This window comes from Nycticebus coucang, chromosome 5, assembly GCF_027406575.1.
Source record: "Nycticebus coucang isolate mNycCou1 chromosome 5, mNycCou1.pri, whole genome shotgun sequence".
Lineage (NCBI taxonomy): Eukaryota > Metazoa > Chordata > Mammalia > Primates > Lorisidae > Nycticebus > Nycticebus coucang.
Genome location: NC_069784.1, coordinates 115,416,169 through 115,442,962, shown reverse-complemented (window position 1 = coordinate 115,442,962; position 26,794 = coordinate 115,416,169). Strand labels below are relative to the sequence as shown.

General features: G+C 39.7%; 1 protein-coding gene across 5 annotated transcripts in view; it reads left to right on the top strand.

Annotated features, from left to right (window-relative positions):
* The window catches only part of NHSL1 (NHS like 1), a 260,231-nt gene that overhangs the window by 32,414 nt on the left and 201,023 nt on the right, over window positions 1–26,794 (top strand). The window contains exon 1 of one of the 5 annotated variants that reach the window (XM_053590644.1): window positions 125–267. The exons of the other annotated variants lie outside the window; for them this stretch is intronic. Coding sequence (XP_053446619.1) covers window positions 216–267 — 52 coding nt within the window. The 5' untranslated portion in view covers window positions 125–215. Of the gene's footprint in view, window positions 1–124; window positions 268–26,794 lie in introns of those variants that run through there. 5 annotated transcript variants of the gene reach the window in all.

Here is a 26,794-nt window from a genome sequence, read left to right as displayed (position 1 = left end):
ATAAAACTTTCTGAAAATTTCAAAATTTTCTTTTGAAAATTATAGAAAAGATTAAGATATGAATAAAAACCCAGTAACCCCAATTCTATAAAATCTGGTTTTTTAACAACAAAACTTATGTTGGTTTTTCAGGTGCCTTATTATAGGCATCTTCATGTCAAAGATGTTGTTTGACACCTTCTCAGAGCAGCGCATTTGTGATTGCCCAGTCATGCATGGTAATGGTCAGGATGGAAACCCAGTTCCAATTACAGAAGAATGCCACCTGTGAGTTGAAATGTGTGCATGTGGATTTTATGGGATGGAGGGCAGCGAAGATAGATTGAAGCAATAGTAAGTCAGGTTTAAATCCTCTATAAATGAGAATTGATTATTGAAGCTGATAAATGTGGGACTGGGCAGTTAAAACCCAGTATGGAAGGAAGAATCAGTTTTCTTCATGGTAGGGTAATTTGTGGTGCTGAGAACCTGCCTCAGGTTTAATAATATTTTCCTAGCTGGTTAATTAGGATGTGCTACTGATGTGATCCAAAAAGTGTTCAGCTCAAAAAGAAGTTGCCAAAAGAAGGGAAGACTAACTATGTACAAGCCTGGAAATGGAATGCTGAGTTTACTTGGGGGTGAATGGCAAAGCTAATCACCATTGCGCCCATGTCTGTCATCACATTTGGGTGTTAGCAGCTTTTGTTTTCTTTTCTCATGCATATATGTAGTATGGTTTTATTAATTAGAGCTTCCATTTCCACATATTATTCTACATCCTCTAAGAGTCTCGGCAGCAGGCTCAATGTTGAGTGTGGTATTAATTGCCCCTCCCCCCACATAGATAATGTATCATTAGGAATGCTTTCAGATGCAACAGCAAACTCCTGCCTTGGGATACACTGACACTTCCTTTCCTCATGCAACAGGAAGTCCAGGCCATAGTCAGTCATTCACTCTGGGGTTAGTAGATGCTCAGCAATGGAATTAGGACCAAGCTTTTCCTGTTGTTTGGGAGAGGGAGCTGTCTATGTCCTGTGGATTCTTCTTCAGTCACGAGTTGACTGCTGCTTCTTCAGGACTTATTCAAGCCAGAAAGAAGAGGAGAGGGCTTTCTCCTAATGAGGGTTTTTGTTCTGTTTTGCTTTGAAGGGGAGGTGAGCTCTTTCTGGTGACTTCTGCCTCTATCACATTGGCTGGAACTGTGTATGTCAACCGTCGGCTTCATGGAGGTTTTATGTTTTTATCTGGGCGCTCAGCTGCCCTGGAAAGTAATTGACGTTGTATTAGTAAGAAAAAGAGAGGGAATGGGTATTGGGTTGGTGATGTACTACGTGCCACACTATGCTGTTATTCTGCTGATTTTATTTGGATATAATCCTTTGAAATGATTGCTTATGTAAAATAGTAGTACTTCATGTGGCTTTGCTTAATTTTTTTTAGTTTCAAAGTTATTAAAATAAAAAAGCTGAGTATTCATTGTTATTAGAAAGGAAAGGCCAGAGCAGCACCTGTGGTTCAGTCGGTAGAATGCCGGCCCCATATACTAGGAGTGGCGGGTTCGAACCCGGCCCTGGCCAGCTAAAACAGCAGTGACAACTGCAAAAAAAAAAGAAGCTGGGTGTTGTGGCGGGCGCCTGTAGTCCCAGCTATTGGGAGGCTGAGGCAAGAGAATTGCTTAAGCCCAAAAGTTGGAGGTTGCTGTGAGCTGTGATGCCACGGCACTCTACCCGAGGCAACAAAAGTGAAACTCTGTCCCCCTCACCCCAAAAAAAAGGAAAGAAAGGAAAGGCCAATTGTAATTTTGTTTTCAGCTATTGCTATTGAATATGATCCCCTTTTCTCTGACTTATTTCAACATTATATATAAACTAGTTAAAAGTCATGCCAAGTTAGTCATGATTCCATAGGCTCTTTATGAACACACCTTTTTAGCTAGGATGGAGCGTGGTCCATGGTAAGAAGTATTCTCTGACCTCCCAGAGCTTTTAATCTGCTCTCTAGGCAGGGAGAGCGGTAGGGTAACTATATAATGAAAGGTCATGAAATACAAGTTTGATATGGAGGTAAGAGGGAATATTTTTGCAATGTTTTTTTTTTTTTTTTTTTGTAGAGACAGAGTCTCACTGTACCGCCCTCGGGTAGAGTGCCGTGGCATCACACGGCTCACAGCAACCTCTAACTCTTGGGCTTACGCGATTCTCTTGCCTCAGCCTCCCGAGCAGCTGGGACTACAGGTGCACGCCACAATGTCCGGCTATTTTTTTGTTGCAGTTTGGCCGGGGCTGGGTTTGAACCCGCCACCTTCGGCATATGGGGCTGGCGCCCTACTCACTGAGGCACAGGCGCCGCCCAGCAATGTTTTTGTCTTATGGAAAAAGAGTGACAGTAGGGACATAAAACATAAATAGTGTCAATGTTTTATTTCCATTTTTTTTTTTTTTGAGACACAGTCTCACACCATGTCATCCCTGGTAGAGTGCTGTGGCATCACAGTTCACAGCAACCTCAAACTCTTGGGCTCAAGCAATTCTCTTGCCTCAGCTTCCCAAGCCGTTGGGACCACAGGTACCCTCCACAACACCCGGATATTTTTTGTTGCAGTTGTCGTTGTTGTTTAGCTGGCCCGGGCCGGGTTCAAACCTGCCACCCTTCGTGTATGTGGCTGGCGTCATAACCACTGTGCTATGGGCGCTGAGCCTATTTCCATATTTTTAATTGCATTTTTACAAAGTTTCATTAGTATATTAAAGAAAGATCTTATCACTTTTGACAGGAAAGGAAAAGGACTTTAGGAGTCAAGGATGTTATTAGAAACATGTTAATTCCCTTTCTCTTTCCCTCCTTTTTTTGTAGCTCTGCCATAGGCTCTGCTAAATCCTATTGCTCAAAATGGCCATTTATTTAGTTCCCCCAAATAAAATATTGTTAATCTAATAAAATTAAACCATTACCATGGAAAGAAATTCTTTTAAAAAAAAATCAAACAATATCGGCACTCTAGAGCAGACATTGTAAATCTCTTTTCACACTTCCACCACTCCCTCCGTTTACGCACACACACACCCCAAGCAGGGTTGGTTTCTTTCACGTAATTAGAATCAGACTATATGTATTGTTCTGCAACTGACTTCCCCCACCCCCAACATCTTTTTTTTTTGATTCTTCTCTCTTCAGTACACAGGAATAGTGGTTTTATTTTTTGTTTGTGTTTTATAATTGAAAATGGTACCACCTTCCCCCCAGGGATTTAAAACAACAATAAGTGGGGGCATTTTATGAATATGTGGCCTTGCCCAGAATAACCAATACTATCCCATTGAGAAGAAATGATACGGAAATACCTGGTCTTCAAAAAGTTTCTCAATAGAATTAAAAATATGTTGGGTGGCGCCTGTGGCTCAAGCAGTAGGGCACTGGTCCCATATGCCGGAGGTGGCGGGTTCAAACCCAGCCCCGGCCAAAAACCACCAAAAAAAAAAAAAAAAAAAAAAAAGAATTAAAAATTATGTGATTGAGGCTCCGTGCCTGTGGCTCAAGCAGCTAAGATGCCAGCCACATATATCTGAGCTGGCGGGTTCTAATCCAGCCCAGGCCCGCCAAACAACAATGACAACTGCAAACAAAAAAATAGCCAGACATTGTGGCCGGTGCCTGTAGACCCAGCTACTTGGGAGGCGGAGGCAGGAGAATCGCTTGAGCCCAGGAGTTGGAGGTTGCTGTGAGCTGTGATGCTATAGCACTCTACCCGGGGCGACAGCTTGAGGCTGTGTCTCCAAAAAAAAAAAAAAAATGCTTTTGTAAACTAACTGTAGTCTCACTGATGGTCAGTGTCTTTCAACATCCATCTCTGCGCATGTGCAAAGGCATAGCACAAATTACTAGAGTTGCTGGGTCAGAGGAGATGCGTATTTAAAATTTAAGGATGCTCCCAAATCACTCTCCAAAAAGGCTGCACAAAATTACATGTCCTCATAACAGTTTGTGCATTTTCCCACATCCTTTTCATTCTTGATATTATCCGTTAAAAATGTTTTGGCAACATAATAAGAAAAAAATAAAGTCTTGTTTAAATTTCCATTTTCCTGTCCAAAAAAGTTCGTGACAGAGTACATTCAATGAAGTGATAAATGACTCATTTGCTCTTAGAGATAACACAGTTGGTGCTTGTCTGCTCTGACTCTTCTGCCTGTTTCATTCATGTTTCAAAACCAGACTTATTTACAAGTCATTCACTTTTTTGGAGTGTTTTTTTAGTCCCACCTCCACAGCTCCCACCTCCATCTACTGATCCTGATCAGCAGGCGTGAATTTTATGAAGAACTGTCACGTGGTATTTGTGTAGAGGGAGCTGTGTTTCCTAAACTCTTGCTGCCACCGAGATCAGTGGGCTACTAAAATTGAGTAATGTAAAAAAAGTAGAATAGGAATTATTAGAGAATGTCAGAGAGTAAGGGTAAGACCGGTTTTGTGACACTTACTTCATCTGTATTAGTGTGCTTCTATTCATGCACACATGCATAGGTTATATAAGCATTGCCTTGTGCTGTAAAATATACTTCTGTATGTTAAGTCATGCTGGTATGGAGAATCTTAGTTTTATAAATTTATGCAAAGCACAGTGTATTTCTGCCTCGACTGAGACAGTGGTCTCACACTTGATTGTGGCATTTTAGAAAATAAGTTACCAATAGTATCAATATTTTGCAAAAGGTTAATGACTGAAGCTTTTTAGAAGAACTTAAATTAAATGCTTAGGAATAGATGTCACGTCATTGAACCTTGAGATACAATGGGTGTGGAAAGCCAAATTGGCTAGGGTGCAGAATGAAGAAATGGAGGGTGACACCCTGCTAAACTGAATTTCACCGAGCAATTTAATTTTTCTTTGCTGCAGTGCGGCCACTGTACTTTATGGTAGCTGTGTGGCTGTGCAGGCACAAGAATGCAGAGGAAATCCTCGAATGTCAACAGCTTCTCCATGTGAGTGGGCACAAGTGCCAAGTGATCATCACATTATTCTTAAACTAATTTAGAATATTTAGGTCACCTCAAATCCAATGCTCATCTTGTGTTGCTTAGAAAATTACCTGTTGGTGATTACAGTAAATGATGGTAATTAAAATTTAAGAAAGTGATGGAACATTCTGCATGTGGGTGTATTTAATTATCTGGCAGGTGTTCATATTTCTAGAGTGTGAAACTTATGGATAAACAATGGTCCTTCTGTTAGAAATTCTGGCCACACTTTTGTCTTTCTCTTCTTTTATAGATAGGTATTTTCTTTTTCTTTTTTTTTTTGGCCAGGGCTGGGTTTGAACCCGCCACCTCTGGCATATGGGACCGGCGCCCTACTCCTTGAGCCACAGGCGCCGCCCATAGATAGGTATTTTCAATCACTTAGAGAAGTAACAGTGATGATCTAACTAATTTGTATTGTTATGTGTTTCCTAAGTGGCTATTTTTTTTCATTTGTTTTACCTTAATAAAGTCTAACGTTTTTACTGCATCTTCATAAAAATGATATAGATGAGAAACATAATTTTATTTTCTAGATTTGTAAATGTTAGAAAAATTAGGCTTTTGAGGTTTTATGATATATTCATACATTTTTAAAATTTTCTAAGTTGATGAGGCATGGTGGCTCATACCTATTATCCTAGCACTTTGGGAGGCTGAAGTAGGAGGATCACTTGAGTTCAGGAGTTCGACAACAGCCTGAGCAAGGGCGAGACCATGTCTCTATAAAAAATAGAAAAATTAGCTGGATGTGGTGATGTGTGCCTGTAATTCCAACTACTTGGGAGACTGAAGCAGGAGGATTGCTTAAGCTCAGTGAGCTGTCATCGTGCCATTGCACTCTAGCCTAGGCAACAGAGCAAGACCCTGTCTGAAAACAAAAACAAAAATAGAAACAAAAAAAGTTGACTTGGTGCCCATAGCTCAGTGGTTAGGGCACTGGCCACATACACCAGGACTGGTGGGTTTGGACCCAGCCTGGGCCTGCTAAACAACAATGACAACTATAACAACAACAATAACAAAAATAGCTGGGCATTGTGGTGGGCACCTGTAGTCCCAGCTACTTGGGAGGCTGAGGCAAGAGAATCACATAAGCCCAAGAGTTTGAGGTTGCTGTGAGCTATGATGCCACAACACTCTACTGAGGGCGATGTAGTGAGACTCCGTCTTAAAAAAAAAAAGTTTCATAAGTTATTACTGATACATTTTGGCAAAAGTAGACACAAGGTAACAAATATTCATTGACCAAAGAAGATGAAAGCAAAAGTTCCTTAAAGGTTACCAACCACCACATAAAATTATTGAATACTAATGTTTTGATGCTGTTCTAATGGTCTGTATTATTAATATGAAACCGAGAGAGGAAGTGTTAACATGGAGTATACTTATTGTGTTACTTGAAATTTAGGTTACACCCATTTAATACAAAAAAAATTTAAATAATTTTGTGCATGTTCAATCTAATCATATCTATGACATGGCATCTCTGCTCACCTCAGGGTTTGGCCAAGGTGCCTGATATCTGTTGTGATTTCTGATGAGCATCTCCTGTCAGCTGATTAAAAGTTTGCTCATGTGAGAGTTTTGAGCTCTTTGCTGGTGGTGCGAATGATTGATGACTGACATTTCTGTCAAGTGGCTTCTGGAATTTTAAGACAGGAGATCCTCCAGATAGTATATATCCTCTGGATCCACGTCATTATTCCTTTCCCTTTCCCCTTGGAAAACATTTCTTCCCTTTACCATTCATCTAAGGAAGCTGCTGCTCCATCTGGAACGAGAAGACAAGCCTTAGTGCAGGTGATTTCTCAGTGAGTGTTGAAGTTTCATTGTTTCTACTTCAACTGTTCTTTCTTAACTTGTGTCATAACTTAAAATGGTGTAAATGTTAATTAAACCAATTGGTTTGATGAAAGAAGCTTACGTATTGCAAAAAGAGCCTTACTACTAGATGTTTAGAAATGAAAAGGAAAGCTGTCTTAACACAATTTATGCTCCAAAATGTGTTTTATAAAAGGAAATAAGGTCCAATTTAAGGAAGAGACATGGAATATCAAATTTCAGATTTTTAGGAAGGAATGAGGATACTCTCTGCCTTTCCCAGCAAGAGACTGACTGGAAGAGGCTTCTTAGAACCCACACACTCCCAGGCTGCTGGTCTATGAGAAGGACTAGGGTTATAGCTTAAGCTATTACTTGATGTGGTCTTTTCCACTGAGGCTGGTTGATAAACTGACCATCACCCTCATGATGACTGAGTTGCAGTGTATAAACTCTCCTAAAGTCTGTTGTATCATTCTCATTGTTCAGCTTCTTGAGGATTCTGTGTTGCATAATATATAATGGCTATAAATAAAGTTTCTCTCTATGTGACTCCTTCTTTAATTTTACCAATAAACAAGTTCCATTATCAAAACTCCAATATGTTAAGGTCTAGATTTTAACACCAATGTTGTTCAGATATGCTGTTTTGTAGTTGGCTATATTCATGTTACCAGTAGGACGTCCCCGTCCAGCAGTCTATTAGTACCCATCTATTACCATGTTTTAAAATATTTTGCCTGAAATTTAAAAAACTTTTAATCTTCTGTGGCACTAACCTAAAGAAATACGCTATAAATTCTGGAGATGGAATATAAATTGCCCCTGTGGTCTGTTACATTGGGGACTCCAAGATATCATTTCTCTTAGTATTTATACCATTACATAAGCCCTCTTTCAGAATATGGGTTGGATCTGGAGACATTAACTGATAGAATCAGCAAAATTGTATTGATACTGTGTATTTCCAGGTTAACCTTTTGAGAAGGTACAACATCGACATCTAAGAAGTCCAGTTACCTCAATGGAGAGGTCGATGGATGGAGTGAGGCCTTAGGATTATTGGGGAGAGAGGGACACCTGGCCATCCAGGTATCCTAGCTGGTTCCTGTCAGGTGAATGCTGCCTGATGATGGCTGGGGAGATGAGCAGAAGAACTGCCCAGCTGAGCCTAGCCTAACTTGCAGAATCTTGAGTAAATCAATCAATTATTTTTTCAAGCTGTTAAGTTTTGGGGTGGTTTGTTATGCAACGGTAGGTACGTGAAAACCACACTATGTTGACGTTTATTGATAAACACTTTTTAATAGCTCTGTAACTGGCTCCAAGAACACCTAAATATTTTTTATAATCTTCCCCCTTAATTAACTAGTTGACCCTTTGAGTTGTTCCAGAAATGTTAGATTTGAACTCCTAGACTTCCCAAGTGCTGGGTTTATAGGTGTGAGCCACCACACCTATCCTGAAATGATGAATTTTCTACAGGACAAAGAAGTTGAGATTCTGAAGGCACCAGGGCAGACTTCCTCTTGCCAAGATTCACCTTCCTCCACAACTTGCCCCCCAGTGCTTGTAACTGCTTGAGAGAAACTCACGTGATCTGCCCTAAGGCACACTGCCCCTCCTTTATATGCCATGATATCCCTTAGTTGGGGAGACAAATTTGAGGCAGCTTCTCCTGTTTTCTCAGCAAGTCCTTGTTGCCTCAATAATTGGATTTTTGTGCAACAAGCAAAGCTCCTAGACTAAACCCCCTTGTGGTTTTTACAACAGTTATTTAGCAATAATTTGTGTGTACACTCTAGAAAAATAAAACATCTGTATAGCTAATCAGCTCTGACGTAGTTTTATCAATGTATTATGTGCAACTTACTAATGTGGTTACATTAAGAGAGAAGAAAACATGAAATTGAAGAGATTTGAATGCCCCTTAGTGCTGTTATAAGTAAATACCAGCTTTTTCATCATAACTCTATAAAGTGGTGATGGCTGAGAATTTTGGCAATAATTTAAACCACAAAGTTGGAAGAGAAAATGTATGTAAGAAAATTAAAAATACTGTTGTTTTGGTGGGATGAGTTTTTAAGTTCTTTTTCCTCACAACGTTATTTTCAAGTGACATTTTTTAAGCAAAATTCCTCTGTAGGTTGACTAATTACAAATGTTTTCCCTCAAGCACCTCAGCTTCTAAATCTGTCTGTAAGCTGCTTTCTTAAAAAAAGTGAATAAGCTTAGGAAATAATTATTCCTCAAAGTACACAAAACTCCCAAGCAAGCTTTTGTTCTGTAGACAGATCTGATTCATCAAGAAACATCAAGATAATTGTCACGATTTAAAATTTTAAAAGAAAGCCAGGAGCCTTTGGCCTAAAATGTAAAACTTTCTGTTGCTTTCTTGGCATAATGCCTTGAGTTGAATATTTTGTGTTGTATGTTGCTCCATTTTTTTTGTTTTGTTTTGTATTTTTGCCCCTGGGACAGGAAACTACCGAACAAAATATATTCATTTTGGTAAGCAATGCCGGTCGGTTGGTGACTCACTGTTTTTGAATAATTGGTAGGGAAAGAAGAGGTTGACACTTGGCTGCTGAACCCCAGTGGATACAAATGATGAGCTGTGATTTTATTCTTCCATCACAGATGTTGTAAAACTGGGAGACACTGTTTTGACACAAGAAGAACAACATTCATATGAAAGCACTCCTCCATCTAATAATTTCTTTCTTTCAGGCAATAGTATACTCTCAGATTGTTTAAATGGGCTTAAACAGTTTGAATTTGAATACATCAGTGCTTCCTTTCTCTGGGGATTAAACTGTGTGATTGTGTAAAGGTAGTTTTATAGAGAAATATTTTCTTACTAGGGTATAAGCTCCAGGAGAGCAGAGTTCTGTTATTCCTTGCTCATGACTGTAAACAAAAAATACAGGACAGATTCTGGCATTTGTAAGCCCGGAGTCTAATATACTTAGTGTGAATTAATGAATTCATCTTTTTTTTTCTTGTTAGAGACAGGATCTCGCTCTGTGCCCAGGCTAGAGTACAGTGGTGCAGTCATAGCTCCCTGAAGCCTTGAATTCCTGGGCTCAAGCAGGAATGTCTGTCTCAGCCTTGCCAGTAGCTAGGCCTGGGAAGCACAGGCACATCTCACTATGCCGGGCTAATTAGAAAAAATTCTTTTATAGAGACAGGGTTTCACTGTGTTGCCCAGGCTGATCTTGAACTCCTGACTGAAAGCGATCCTTCTGCTTTAGCCTCCCAAAGTGCTGGATTACAGGTGTGAGCCACTGTACCTGGCCACATTTAGCTTTTTTTTTTTTTTTGAACAGTCTCACTTTGTCACTCTTGATGGAGTGCTGTGGCGTCACTGCTCACAGCAACCTCAAACTCTTGGGTTTAAGTGATTCTCTTGCCTCAGCCTCCCTAGTAGCTGGGACTACAGTAGCCACAGTGCCTGGCCACTTTTAGAGATGGATCTTGCTTTGGCTCAGGCTGGTCTTGAACCTGTGAGCTCAGGCAATCCACCCCCCTCGGCCTCCCAGAGTGCTGGGAGCCACTGCGCGTGGCCAGCATTTAGCTTTTTAATCCGTGTTGTTTTCTTCCTCAGGAATTGCTGGTTTAGGTAGAACATCAGTAATTCCACCTTGGCAGATTATGGTGAAGGAGTTATATTTTTGTTCTTCCTCAGTGGATAGTCACTGATTTATTCTACCCCAATTCTGTAAAGTATTGATAAGAATTTCAATTCAAGTATTTATATATGCTGGATCTTTTCAACATATTTCTTTTATTTTTTATTTTTTTTGAGACAGAGTTTCAAGCTGTTGCCTTGGGTAGAGTGCCATGGCACCATAGCTTACAGCAATCTCCAACTTGGGCTCAAGTGATCCTCTTGCCTCAGTTTCTCTATTTTTAGTAGAGACAGGATCTTGCTTTTGCTCAGGCTGGTCTCGAACTTGTGAGCTCAAGCAATCTACTCTCCTTAGCCTCCTAGAATGCTAGGATTATAGGCATGAGCCACCACGCCCGGCCCATTATTTCTAATCCTTACAACAGATCCTTTAGAGTTAGGGGTTAAAAATATTGTATCTTTTAATTTTCTTGCAATTCCTTATTGAAAACCTATAACAAAGGATTTATGCGGTATGTAACACGGGATTTATGAAGTATGTGAAGAATGTTAAGATGTTTCTGAAATTACTGAGTTGGAAGATGCTTGAGTAAGAGAGATGCAGTGGAAAGGCTATAATCATAAGATAAGGGAAAGTTTTTAGCTTTCTGTGAACTTGTACTAACATTCTATGGCAACTGCTTGTATAAATTTTTCCCTTCTTTGAAAGAGGACAGTATAAGAAAATTTTGGTTCTAGGATAAGCTTTTTGCTCAGATTATATCATGTTCTCTTTTTATTAAAAAAAAGTTAACTGTTAGATATTGAACACTAATTTTATGCCAGATACCTCTTAAATTCTTTTGGTTCCTTTGTGAACAAAAAGACCAAAATCCCTGCTTTGGGGAAGTTTGTGTTCTCAGAGTGGGGATAGATCAATGAAAACTACAACAACAAAAGGTGGCCAGTATAGTAGGTTAGAAGGTGGGAAGCGTCTGGGACAAATAAAGCAGGAAAATGAAATCTAGGAGAGAGAATAGGTTATAGTTTTAAATAGGCCGGATGGGTTTGATACTGGTGACTTTCAGCACAGATGGGAGGAGAGGGAAGATGTGTGGCGGGAGAACCTTCCCTGCTGAAGAAAGGGCCAGCGCCGGAGCGCTGAGGGAGTGCTCAGGGCCCAGCCTGCCTGCTGCACCTGGGGACGATGTTGTGACAAGTTAGTGTGGGCCAGGCTGTTGCCAGATCATGCTGGCGTTTGTGGGCCTCTTTGGAAATGATTACTGTATGTGACTCTATCATCCTATCATTAAATCATAAAAATAATACCAAAAAGAGAAATGATTAGAATAGAGTCACATAATGTGTGACCCTCAAGCTTTTCTTTGGCCCTTTGTGGTTTTGAGGGTTTATACAAATCATAAAGCGTCTCAGTGACACATAACTGCTGTTCTAGGTCCTGGAGGGCTTTTACATGTTTAGGTTTCAAAATTATTGACTTTGTGTTCAAGGTTAGAGACCATGTAAATCAGACATAAAGGAGTTGGAAGATATAAAATTCCTTACATCAGCTCTGTGCATAGAAAATACAAGTATTAGGTGAATGTAGGACAAGGTACATTTAATATTTATATACCCATATAGAAAACACATGTCAGTTTTTAAGTTTTTATTTAAAAATAATTTATCTTTTGCCTCTTCTCTATTTTACTTCTCATCACTCTATTTCCTTATCTCATAATCTCTGCTTCTTTTAATCAAAACCATATTTGAGATAACGTTAACAACAGCAGTGCAGTGGGTATCTTTTTTGAAAAGATTGCTCTATGTGTAACCTGTTTTTTTGCTTTCCAGGTAAGTTTTTCAACTACGTTAGAAGAAATCACTTATTGTTGAATATTATAATTTGAAAGTAAGCGTATTTTAGACAATTTTTCAGTCCTGTTCTGTGATTTTCTTCTTTAAATGACTTGATAATATAAATTTGAGAAATGTTTTGTTTGTAATAAAAAGGTAAAATTCTTTTGTTTTTCTTTCTTTTTGTGATTTTTTTGGCCTGGGCTGGGTTTGAACCCGCCACCTCCGGCATATGGGACGGGCGCCCTACTCCTTGAGCCACAGGCGCCGCCCAACGGTAAAATTCTTAAACAGCCAAAATACCTTTCTGAATCCTAAGATATGATCTGTTTTGAAGGCAGTTGAGCTGCTTAACTTTCATTAAAAGTACAAATCCTCTAATTCTGTTGAAATAGCACCTAATTGTAGCATGATTTGGATGACTGAGTATATTTATTTAAAGCCTACTGTGTGACAGAGCAGGTGTATTTCTATCTTATGTAACACGTGTCGTCTTTAAACATCTATCAATGAATATGGCTTTGCATGTTGGGGCTCTGTCAGTTTTAAAGATGTACTCTTATTTAGGTTAGTTAATTTTGTGAGGCTATTTCCCCAGTTTAAAAATGGTGGATACGGGCGGTGCCTGTGGCTCAGCGGGTAGGGCGCCGGTCCCATATGCCGGAGGTGGCGGGTTCAAACCCAGCCCCGGCCAAATTAAAAAAAAAAAAAAAATGGTGGATACACACACACCGTCATATATTTGTCCAAACCCATAGAATACACAATACTTAGAATCAGCCCTAATGTAAACTGTGGACTCTTGGTGATAATGTGTTAATGTGGGCTAATCAATGGTAACAAAGGCACCATTCTATGGGGGATATTGATAATAGGGGAGGCCATCCATGTTTGGGGTTAAGAAGTATATGGGGAATCTCTGTACTTTCAGTTTTGTTGTGGACTTCTAGAACTGCTCTAAAAAAAAAAAGTCTTAAAAACAGAAATAGAACTAATGATATTTGAATCTACGGAATAGTGAGGAATAAAGATGATGTTGGCAGAAGGCCTAGGACGCAGTAGGCCCTCAGCAAATGGTACCTCCTGTTAATAAAAAAGAATCATCTCACTTATTAGCTACTGTTTTGGCTTGATTTGTTTTCATCTTTAAGATGTCTTTTACCTAATATTTTAAGCTTACTTACTTGTCCTTATTTTTTCTTTAGCTTTTTGAAAATCATCATGTAGGTGTTTTTTTTTTTTTTTTTTTTTGTAGAGACAGAGTCTCACTATACCGCCCTCAGGTAGAGTGCCGTGGTGTCACACGGCTCACAGCAACCTCCAGCTCTTGGGCTTACGTGATTCTCTTGCCTCAGCCTTCCGAGCAGCTGGGACTACAGGCACCCACCACAACGCCCGGCTATTTTTTTGTTGCAGTTTGGCCGGGGCTGGGTTTGAACCCGCCACCCTCGGCGTATGGGGCCGGCGCCCTACTCACTGAGCCACAGGCGCCGCCCCATCATGTAGGTATTTAGTGAATATGTTTATGAAGCAGATCCAACATTTAAAGGACTCTTAAAGTAAAATACTTCGGGAATGATTACCCTTTAATGACAGTGTCTTTCTTTGAACTCCCCTGAGTTCCCTCTTTATCATCTATTCCGCTCAGTGACCCACGGCCTCCTCTCCCGTGCCTTGATTGCTGAGTCTCCTATCGGATCTCCTACTAATTATTGCTCCTTCCTCTGCTTTCCCTCTTGCCCTTCTACTCTCTACATTGTTGCCAGATTCAATTTTCAAAAGTACCACTGTACCCTTTTGTTTTTTTAAAATTTATATTGGCGTTTTGTTACCAAGTCTGAGCTCCTTTTCTTAAACTCCATGATTCACTACAATTTGGAAACCAACACTACGTTTCGTGTGTGTTCCTTCTGCAACTTCAAACTCCTGGGCTCAAGTAATCCCGTCTCAGCCTCCCAAAGTGCTGGGATTCCACATGTGAGCCACCATGCCTGTCCTTAATGCCATTTTGAGAGAGAAAACTGAATTTATTGCTTGAAGAACCCTTGTGTGTGTCTATCTGAATGTGTTGGTAGCCAATAGCTGTAACAACTGAGCTGGGAATTTGATTTGGAAGCACTCAGGAGTAAAGCTATGGTGATGTTGAGATTGCTCAATGAGAGCTTATATAATATGAGGAAAAGGCAAAGTTGGGGCCATAGGGAAAACTTGCTTTCAGCAATATGCAGAGGATATTGATTTCCAAAATAGGGAACTCCACCTCTACCAGGAAAGCAGGGATGTTGTTAATATAGCCGTGGGAGGAGTTTCTGGAAGGAGGGAGTGGTCAGTGGAGTGTAAAGTTCCAGAGAGGCTATTGCTAAGGTGTCAAGAGATCTATCTGGAGTGGAGGAAGTAAGTAGAAGCCAAATTGTCAACTGAGCGGAAATCAGAGTGAAGGAGGTGGTGGCATGGAGTCAGGGTACTTGGTTAAGAAGTTTACCTGTGGGCAGTGCCTGTGGCTCAAAGGAGTAGGGTGCCAGCCCCATATGCTGGAGGTGGCGGGTTCAAACCCAGCCCCAGCCAAAAACTGCAAAAAAAAAAAAAAAAAAATGAAGTTTACCTGTTATAAACAGCCTAGTGCAAGTGTCCTTGAGGTAAAAGGATTTTTTTCCTTCTGGGTAGATGCCCAGTAATGGGATTGTAGGATCAAATGGGAGGTCTAGCTTGAGTTCTTTGAAGTTTCTCAATATTGCCTTCCAACAAAGTTGTACTAGTTTGCAGTCTCACCAGCAGTGTAAACGTGTTCCCTTCTCTCCACATCCATGCCAGCGTCTGCAGTTTTGAGATTTTGTGATATGGGCCATTCTCGCTAGGGTTAGATGATATCTCAGGGTGGTTTTGATTTGCATTTCTCTAATAATTAGGGATGATGAGCATTTTTTCATATGTTTGTTAGCCATTCGTCTGTCTTCTTTAGAGAAGGTTCTTTCATGTCTCTTGCCCATTGATATATGGGCTTGTTGGCTTTTTTTCATGTGGATTAATTTGAGTTCCCTATAGATCCTAGTTATCAAGCTTTTGTCTGATTCAAAATGTGCAAATATCTTTTCCCATTGTGTAGATTGTCTATTTGCTTTGGTTCAATTTACAATTGCCAAAATGTGGAAACAGCTTAAATGCCCACCAACCCAGGAATGGATTAACAAGCTGTGGTATGTGCATACCTTGGAATACTACTCAGCCATTAAAAAAGATGGAGACTTTACATCCTTTGTATTAACCTGGATGGAGGTGGAACACATTATTCTTTTTTTTTTTTTTTTGAGACAGAGCCTCAAGCTGTCGCCCTGGGTAGAGTGTTGTGGTATGACAGCTCACAGTAAACTCTGACTCCTGGGCTCAAGCGATTCTCTTGCTTCAGTGTTCCAACTAGTTGGGACTACAGTGCCTGCCACAACACCTGGCTTTTGTTTTTTTTTTGAGACAGAGTCTCAAGCTGTTGTCCTGGGTAGAGTGCTGTGGCATCACAGCTCACAGCAACTTCCAACTCTTAGGCTTAAGAGATTCTCTTGCCTCAGCCTCCCAAGTAGCTGAGACTACAGGCGCCCACCACAGCACCTGGCTATTTTTTTGGTCATAGTTGTCATTGTTGTTGGCAGGCCCAGGCTGGATTCGAACCCGCCAGCTCTGGTGTATGTGGCTGGTGCCTTAGCCACTTGAGCTACAGGCGTGGAGCTGAGGAACACATTATTATTAGTAAAGCGTCACAAGAATGGAGACGCATGAATCCTATGTACTCAATTTTGATATGAGGACAATTAATGACCTAGTACACAGTGGGGAGTGGGGGAAGGGGAGAGCAGAGAAAGGAGGGAAGGGGTGGAGGAAAGGAACAGCAGAGAGTGGGAAGGAGGGAGTGGGTGGGAGAAGGAAGAGCAGATGGAGGAAAGGGGAGGTGTGTGGGGACCTTGCTGTGTGCCACACCTTTTGAGGGCAAGACACAAGTATAAGAGGGACTTTACCTAACAAATGCAATCAGTGTAACCTGGTTTCTTACACCCTGAATGAATCCCCAACAATAATAAAAAAAAAAGGGTAGGGTGCCAGCCCCATATACCGAGGGTGACGGGTTTGAACTTGGCCCTGGCCAAACTGCAACAAAAAATAGCCAGGTGTTGTGGCGGGCGTCTATAGTCCCAGTTACTTGGGAGGCTGAGGCAAGAGAATCGCTAAGCCCAGGAGTTGGAGGTTGCTGTGAGCTGTGATTCTACGGCACTCTACCGAGGGCAATAAAGTGAGACTCTATCTCTTAAATAAAAAAGTTTACCTGTTCACTCCATTAAAAAAACTATGTAGAAGAAACAATTGAAATATTTACATAGATTTTCTCTGTCCTAGGGCATAGAGAATAAGAGGTTTTGTTTTTAGGGTAGGAGTAGTAAGGGCCTGCACATCGTCACAGGTCAGAGGAATTTAGCAAAGAACAAGGGACTTTTTTTTTTTTCTTGAGACAGAGTCTAATTATGTCGCCCTCAGTAGAGTGCTGTGGCGTCACAGCTTACAGCAACCTCAAACTCTTGGGCTTAAGCAATTCTCTTGCCTCAGACTCCCAAGTAGCTGGGACTGTAGGCATCTACCACAACACCGGGCTATTTTTTTTTTTTTTTTTTTTTGTAGCTGTCGTTGTTTAGCTGGCCCAGGCTGGGTTTGAACCCACTAGCCTCAGTGTATGTGACTGGCAGTGAAACCACTGTGCTATGGGCGCTGAGCCAGAATAAGGGATATTATATCTTTTAAGAGTGGAGGAAAAGATGGGTGCAGTATTTTGGGGGAGCAGTGATGGGTGCATGCTGGTCCTGGAGGAGTTCCCCCGACTGCCACTGTTATTTCCACTAAGAGGGGCAAGAATGGTCATCTGCTGAGATTGACTTTGAGATGAGAGAACTTGTTCTTTCTTTCTTTTTTTTTTTTTTTTTTTTTGAGACAGTGTCACTGTGTCACCCTCAGTAGAATGCTGTAGTGTCACAGCTCACAGCAACCTCAAGCTCTTGGGCTTCAGCAATTCTCTTGCCTCAGCCTCCCAAGTAGCTGGGACTATAGACACCCACCACAACGCCTGGCTATTTTTTGTTGCTGTTGTCATTGTTGTTTAGCAGGCCCAGGCCAGGGCTTGAACCCACCAGCCTTGGTGTATGTGGCTGGCACCCTACTCACTGAGCTACGGGTGCTGAGCTCAGAGAACTTGTTTTAAATTCTACTTTTGATGAGGTCTGCAATATTTTGCAAACGTTATTTATTAGTTAGAAGAACACTATCTCGATATCAGCAACGCTGACCGTTTGTGTATGTGTGGAGAATTGAGTCTGATAATGTGTCAGCCCATGTACTTGAATGGTCTCAAGACTGAAGGTCACTTTGGCTTTACCAACCAATAGATAGATACAGTTGACCTTGAACAACAAGAGGGTTTAAGGGTACTGACTCCTGCATAATGAGTCTACATATAAGTTTTGATTCCCCAAAACTTAACTTCTAGTAATCTTCCGTTGACTGGAAGCCTTACCAATAACATAAAATGGTTAAGTAACACACATTTTGAATGTTTTATGTATTTATGATACAGTAAGCTAGAGGAAAGAAAATGTTAAGAAAATCACGAGGATAATGTATTTACTATGCCTTAAATAGAAGAGAATCATAAAGGTCTTCATCCTCATCATCCTCACGTTGAGTAGGCTGAGGAAGGGGAGGTTGGTCTTGCTGTCTCAGAGGTGGAAGAAAATTCACATGTAATTTCCAAAGCTGTACTGTTCAACATGCAGCAGTATTTTTTAAATGCCCACTACATGCTAGGGATTTTGATACATGCTATGAAAATCCTAAGGAAATACTAAGAAATTAGAGAGTAAGTTTGGTTGCCCTAGCCAAAAAGTCAGAATACTAGGTTCCTTTTACTTTCTAGCTATGACACTGTCCCAGAAGGGAACTTTTGGCTGTGTACTGGAGGGTGCAAACAGGATGAGCACCAAATGCTGTAAGATAGAGAAACAGTAAGACCATTTAAAAGGGGGAAAGGTCACAGGAATGCCCAGTGCTTCACCAATTTGCACAGTTAACTCAGAAGGTTCAAAGTCAGGGCTGTTCGCTGTTCTCTGTGAAGTTACAGTGTGTCTAATACAATGCTGAGAATTTTGAGCTGCTGATACAACTTTAATGAGTATTTATGAGAAAATATATAATTTTGGACAAAAAGCCGAATTTCTTAAAAAATAGCTACCTATTAAAAAATAGTTTGCATATTAGGACAAAAAACTTGTATTTATCCATGTTTTAATAAGTAAAAGTCGTTATATGGGTATTATTAATTTTGTGGTAAAAGGAAATATACTATATGCCATATTTTCAAGTTTTTAGATAATGTGTTTTATCCTAAAGATATTTTCAAGGAATATCCATAATTGCTCCCAGGAGTAGGTAAAGAAAGGAAGTAATTTGATGGTATTTCCAGATGGGCATTATAAAATAAATTTCCTTTAAATTCTTGATTCCTAATGCTATGAGTTTTGTTGTATCTCCAGACAGATCAAGTAATTCTAATGTAAGTATGAATTTACTGTAACCCAGATTTAACTCTATTAAAACAGATGGTTGCTCCCCCCCACCAAACAAAAAAAAAAAAAAGAGGAGCAAAGTCTTTGACCATCCCCTGTGGGCAAAGCACAAACTTATTTATCCTCATCCAAAGGCAGTTTCTTTCTGTTTTGGCCTAACTTCTGGGAGCCCAGAACTCTTCAAAGATGTTTTCTTGAAAATAGTGAGCCCTTTTCTTGTCTGCCCTAGTGTTCTTGGCTGAGTTTCCTATATTTGGCTGCTTTTGCTCATTAATATGCAGCATGATGCATAGTGGCTGAGAAGGCAGCAAAGGGTTGGAAGTTAGTGCAATGAAAGTTCTGACCAGGGCTTTCTGAGGAAAGATGCAAATGTCCCCAGGAATAGTATATCCAAGTTTCATTTTCTCAGGTCAGTTGAATAATTAAAGCTTTCAACTGATTTAAATGGAAAGTTTTTCCTTCCTTTTTCTTTTGATGTAGATTCAATTAGGACTTAACTTTTCTGCCTCCTTGACAGTAAGTACACTTTTCTTATGGAAAATAAAATGATTAATCAAGTTAAGATAAGCATTGTGCATTTCTTAGCTCAGGCATATTTATACAGATCGACAAATGTTAGGTTGTTTTAAGAATTGCTGTCAGCAATGTGGCTGAAATGAAATTGATTATAAAAATGGATACTGTCAAAACTTCAGAATGAGTTGTTCCCCTTTTAGCATATTGAAAAAAAAACAACACATTTAGATACTCATCCAAGGATATTATTATTTCTTTCAAAAGAGTAATCAACAGATGTAGTTTACAAGGCTTTACAGTTAGAATTTTTAATAGAAACTTTGGTTTGTTTATTTGTGGAGAAAGTGACTGTATACTACTGAAGAAAATCTGAAAAATACATAATTAAAGTGTGTTTGTTATTTCTGCAGACTATAGTACTTTATGAAGCCTAGTCTTACGGAGATCGATTTTTATTTACTATGTGTTTGAATACTAAGGTTTGAGGCTTCTATATGGTTAGGAGGAAATCCACTTACCATAATTGCTTTTGTAACAATTTCTAACGCAACTAAAACTGTGCATTAAAAACTTTTGGCAATTACTTTAATTTAAAGTAATACTGATATAAAAATCATTGAGCAACAAGTTTGATGCTTTCAAGTCATAATGGGATTTGACCTTCATTGCAATAATTAGGGATGAAGATTCCTTGCTACTTCATTTATAGTTTAGTTGCCCCAGAAAGTGGTAGTTTTTGGGCAGAGTAGATGAGAAGGAAGTAAATACCATCGTCTCTCTCTCTGCGCCTAACTATGTTCACTCACATCCTAAAACTATGTTCACTCACATCCTCACTCCACATCCTAAATATTCCCGTGTGTACTGGTTGCAGAGCTTCTTAGGATTATTTGAGTTTGAGTACTTTTTTTTGAAGCTGGGGCCATGGGAGACAACTGTGCTTTTTATCTCTGGAATTCTCCCTGTGCCTCTAAGAGGCTGGCATGGAGTGATTGAAGGGAGCTGAGCTCCATAATGACATGTCTAATGTTTTTTTCTCAATCCTGTTGGTGTTTCAGTAAAAATGTAGTGTTTGTTCAGCATTCATCCCTTCAGCTCATATACTGAGTGCCCAGTTATGTGCCAAGGACAGAATTTCTTTTGGAGTTATTAAATTTCTGAAGAAACAGTTTCTGCTAATAGCTGCAGCTTCAAGTGACTTCTAGTCTCGGTCATTGGCCACTGTGGAGACCAAATGGAAGAGCATTTCTTAATTAAATAAATTAAAATTTGTGTTACACAATGAAATAATTTTGGGGAACTAAGGGTAACTGAAGATAGAATTTGCTTAACCAGGGTAGGATTATAGTATTACAAAGTGTGAAGATAAAGCTATAGTCATCAAGTCCACATAGTAACTCAAATTTGCCATGCTGTTTATAATGCCAAACATTAACATGCTTCCAAGGTATAGGAGATTAATGAATATGTATTAGTGATTTTATAGACGTAGAAGTTTTATGTATATATGTATTTGAAAGCTTAAAGTGATTTGGAGCATTTACGGATAAAATATATTGATAAGATTATTTTCAGTAAGCTTAAGCACTCATATATGAATTTCTTATGTCTGGCATACTACTGTTATATTTGAATGCTATGAAAATTTTCTTCTCTGATGATTGGACAATTCTTTTAGTTTGTATATGTGTGTGTGTGTGTATAGTGTGAGTGTATGTGTGTGTGGAGAGTTGTTTTGTCCTAATAGAAAATTAATAGTAAAATTAATAATAAAAACTGTATTAATAGTTAAACCAATACCATATTAGTAGTCTAAAACATTCATGCAGTGCGCTGTGTTGTATCTCTTGTATCAGAAACTAGAGGAAGCAAATGAGTGGGGGTGGGAGGTAGGGAAATGTTTGCTATTCTAAACCTCGTCCTTATTTATAAAGGAGAATACATTCAGGTACATTTTGTTTAGTAAATGTATATTAATTTAAAAAAGAACTTTGTATATTAATTATTCATCCTTAAGGTAAAAGAACTTTGTATATTAATTATTCATCCTTAAGGTATAGGCAAAAAGAGAGAATTTTCTTGATTACAGTAAGCTACAGAAGTTGACAAACTGCATAATTTGAGACCTGAATTTTCTAGGTGTAGAATTCTTTTTTTCAGCTTAATAAAGAGAAATTTTTTTTTTTAAACAAAGAGAAATTTTATTTAGGTAGAACAAAGAGAAAGTTTAGAGCACTTCCATAGGGTTGGAAGTGGGGCCTCCTCATGATGGAGAGAAGGTGAAAGAGACCCAGGTATAGAATTTTAGTCCTATTTCTCTTGGAAACAGATTTGACATTAGCTTGGTACTCTTTTTTTTTTTTTTTTTTGAGATAGTATCTCACTGTTGCCAAGGCTAGAGTGCCATGGTGTCATCATAGCTCACAGCAACCTCAAACTCTTGGGTTCAAGTGATCCTCCTATCTCAGCCTCCTGAGTAGTTGAGACTATAGGCAAGTGCTACCGTGCCCACCCAGTTTTTCTATTTTTTCGTAGAGACAGGGTTTTGCTCTTGCTCAGGCTGGTCTCAACTCCTTAGTTTGGTATTCTTGCAGAGAGCAGTGTTGCATAGAGAAGACAGTTTCTTATCAACATCTCATTAATACTAACATTATCCTTGGAACAGAAGGAAATGGCAAGTGTTTTGAATTCTCTAGCAGGGCTGTCCAACCTGCAGCTGCATGCAGATTGTTTGAGGACTGTTTGGCTTATCCGTGGTGTCCGATATCGAGAAAAGTATGCATGGGGGACCTTTTTTTGCTCATCAGCTTTTGTTGTATGTTTAATGTGTGGCCAAAGACAACTCTTACCCTTCCAGTGTGTGGCAGAAAAGAAAAAGGTTGGATACTCCTGCTGGAGAAAGTAGAAAGTAAATGTCACATTGTCTTAGGCATTTTATGTGAAGAAGAATTTAGACTTTCAGTAAGAAGGTGTATATGATACAAAATAATGTTTTTGTTCAGTCTGGATTGATTATTAATAGTGACAGTCACAGTTGTTCAAAAAGTTTTGTTGATTATGTAAACAATATATGCTAATGCTGAAAATGTGGAAAAATTTGGAGTTGAGCTCTCAGTCCCAAAGGGCTTCAAAAGTCATCTTTCAATTTTTTTTTTTTTTTGTATTTTAATAGTTACAAAAGTGTTTTTAACACTTAGTTTCTGGGTTGAAAGGGTTTGGAAGTTAAAGTCACATTTACTAAGTCTAGTGACTTAGCAGAATTTATAGACTACATAATAAACGTATCTACCAGTGTCAACTGTGAGAAAATAATCGTAGCTCTTTTAAGTTTTTGCCTTACGAGGGAAGTGATTTCTGCACAAACATTCTGCCTAAAAGAGTTTGGTTCAAAAAGTTGAGTGAATTTTTAGAATTAAGAGGACCAGTCATCCAGGACTGGATGGTTGTTTCCAGATGTTTCTTTCCCAGATCAACATTGATTTGACGTCTAAGAAGTCAAATGGAGTAGGTCGGACACCTTAGTACCAGGGATCATTTGATCAGTTAGAACCAGACTGTCTGCAGACAGTCTTCTGGCTGTTCTTGATTTCAACAATGGATTGTTACAGCCACCAGTGCCTCAGTGCTGGGCTTAGAAGCTGGGTTGATGTTAAAGGCAAAAGAAAAACACTCCTCAAGAGTAATTTTCCATCAAGAGAAGCTAATATAAAGAAACAGCATTCACCCAACAAGTACTTTTGAGCTTGCCCTGTATTCATGGCACTGTTGTATTCTCTAAGAATATAAAGAAAGAAAAGAATTCCTACTTTCAGAGAGTTTATTGTCTAGAAAGGAGACGGGGTAGTTACACAGTAAGGGGAAGTGTAAGTTCTGGAGTAGAAATGTGTAGAAGACCTAAAGTCTAGAAAAGAAATGTCCATCCATAGTCAGAAACATAAAAAATGAGCAGTTTACTCTTTTGGACAAGCTTACCTGGGAAAACCTGTAACTCAAAGCAGTAGGGACAGGTATAGCTATTTTAGAAATTTGGTTCTGATGAAGAAGTCTTCCAAGGACCTACCAAAGGATTTTCAAACACCTCCTTTGCTGCCCTTTAGCACCCTCAGAGATAATAAATTCATCACTTCACTTGCATGGAGAAGAAATGTTAGACTGGTTTGATTTTATTTAATTTACATAAGAGATGTGAGAAGGAGCCAGTTTCTGAGCAGGGTGGAACCTTAATGATCCGAGTGTCAGTCAGCATCAGTTTCTGGGAGATTTTCATTGTCCATTCAGGAAAAATGGGACACTCGTTGTTCAGCCTTGACATTACACAGTTTCTCCAGGTAATTTAATTCCATCCTTCCATCTTTTTGTGCTGTGTATACACGAGTTACTGTCGATGCTGTAGCTCGAGGCAGAGCACCAGACTCATACATCCAATTTCAGTGACCCACGGTCATCTTGTGTCACACAGTGAACCCTATGCTTGCCCTCCTTCTGGTTTCCTTTTCTCTGATTCCTGGTGTTTTCAGATACTTGCTTCTCAAAGTGTGGTTCATGATAACATCAGAGTCACTTGAGCTTGTTAGAAATGCTGAGTTTCAAAAAAATAAATAAATAAATAAAAAAAAAGAAATGCTGAGTTTCAGGCACCATCCCAGACCTACTGAATTAGAATCTGCATCTTAACAAGCTCTCCGGAGAATTCTGTGCACTTTAAAGTTAGAGATGTACTGTGCCACCTCCACCATCTGTCCCACCTCCTCACAACCAATCAATGACACCAAAAGATGGGGACTTGCAGACAACTTTTACATTTAGGATGATGGGTTTGGCTTGTAAGCTATTAAAAAATACAAATAAGGATTGAAGAAATGTTGGTCAATGAATACTAAAGTTCATTTAGAGAGGAGAAATGAGCTCAGGAAATCTATTGTACAACACGATGACTATAGTTAGTAACAATGTATTACAAGGTGTGATGGTTAAGTTTGTGAATTCATCCTCGAAAATGTGATACATACCTCAGTGCTGAATATCACTGTGGTCACCTTTGAAGTACTCCCCTTGTGAAGCTATGCGCAGACCAGCACCTCGTCTACCCTTCAAAAGCAAGTTTGGAACTCATTTTTTTGGAATGGCCGTCAAAGCTGTTATCTACCTTAGATGTACTGAATGTTATCAAAGTGTCTTCTTTTCAACGTTTCCTTTATCTTCATGTGTAAAGAAAAAAATCATTAGGGGCCAGAGCAGGTGAGTAAGGAGGGTGTTCTAATACAGTTATTTGTTTACTGGCTAAAAATGCCTTCACAGAAGTGCTGTGTAAGCTGGTGCATTGTTGTGATGCAAGAGCCATGAGTTGTTTGCCAAGATTTTCAGTTAAGATTTTTTTAACTGTTTCTCTGTTGTTTACTTGGTCTGCTTTGCTTCTCACAGTCAGCTGGTAGTTTCAATGCACAATTTGGTGAATTTTTGCAATGTTTTCATGATTTCTGCTTCTGGCTGCCCCACTTCTCTCTCTCTCTTTTTTTTTTGAGACAGAGTTTCACTTTGTCACCTTTGGTAGAGTGTTGTGGTGTCATAGCTCACAGCAACCTCAAACTCTTGGGCTCAAGTGATCCATTTGCCTCTGCCTCTTAAGAAACTGGGACTACAGATGCCTGCAATAATGACCAGCTTTTTTTTTGCGGTTTTTGGCTGGGGCTGGGTTTAAATCCACCACCTCCAGCATATGGGGCTGGCACCCTACTCTTTTGAGCCACAGGGGCTGCCCAACGCCCAGCTGTTTTTAGAGGCGGAGTCTCACTCTTGCTCAGGCTGGTCTCAAACCAATGAGCTCAAAGAATCCACTCTCTTTGGCCTCCCAGAGTGCTAGGATTACAGGTGTGAGCCACCGTGCCCAGTCTTGCCCAACTTCCCTTCATCAGCCATGCTTTCACTCCCCTAAGGAAAGCATTTAATTCATTTTTACACTGCGGTTTTCTTCATGGCATTATCCCCATAAACTTGGACCAACATATCCCTGATTTCACTTCCACTCTTGCCAAGTTTAACAAGAAATTTACAAATGTTTGTTCATTGCTCTGTTCAATCTCTGACATTCTTGTGACTGCACACAAAAACACAAAACAACAATAATGACCACCACTCAGCAAGACACCACCACATGCCAACATGAACACAACTGTGAGACACTGATGTATCAAGGTTAGGAAACTTGACCGACTTGTTTGCACAGTGCTGCCAACATAAGTGCATGGTGGCAAGTTTGCAGACATAATTGTCGGACCTTGTAGATTCTTGAAAATTGCCAAGAGATTTTAAACATTCTCACTACAAAAAAAAATAAGTATGTGAGGTAATTAATATGTTAATTCATTTGATTTAGTCACTATTCAATATATACGTATATCAAAACATCATGTCATACCCCATAATTATGTACAATTATTGTCAATTAAAATAAATAAATAAACAAAATAGATAGGCACTGTTGAGGGATAGTCTCTACAGCTGTCTGTTGTGCTCCAGGTCCCTATTGTCCCTTCTCCTTGCCACCTGCTTTGAGTTTCTAGCAGCAGGCCGGGTTCAGGCCTTCATTTCCCCCAGTCTGCATTACTGCGAGGGCCTCTCCACTGGCCTTTGCCCACATTCTCATCTCATTGTTCTCAGACCCACCTGGTTAATGGAATGAAGTAAATTCACATCTCCACAGCTGCCAACTATTCTTGGTTTACTTCTCATTGCTCTGCTCATTTTTTGTAAGTTGTTCCCCGAGCACACCTGGCCGTCACAGGGCCCTGTATTATGCACATCTACTCCACTGGCCTGATCTCTCTTTTTCTCCTTCTCTGCTCTTAGACTACATGGGGGTGCTGCTTGCTCAAGACCACCTTCCTGTCCTGTACCCCACTCTTTCTGTGGCACTCACCTGTGGTGCTCATGGTATGGCGATGTCTCTCCTACACCAGATGGCAAATCCCTTGGGTACAGGAGCTGTATTTTTTATTTATTTGTAATATCTGGTATACAAAGCACAGGGTCTGATAATTATAGTGAGTCATCAGTACATGTTTGTCAACTTGAGTTGGTTACACTGAGTAGGAAATTTCATTTGCTTTCTTGGAATTATTGAAACATAGCTAAGTCCCTCCCACACCTTCTGGAACTCAGGCACACATACTTAGATTTATCATAATCCTTGGTTTATGATCGATTCTTATCATTGGTCCATACTTGCCCCCCGTCTTTTATTTGTTTAGTGGTAAATTAGTATACACTTACAAACCCCGCCTCACCTGAAAACCAATCATTTTTCATCTTTACCTATGTATCATTCCCTGCTTACCTGCTACCTCTTCCATCCTCAGCATCTTACTCTTGAATTTCCTTGTTCGCCTTACGACAT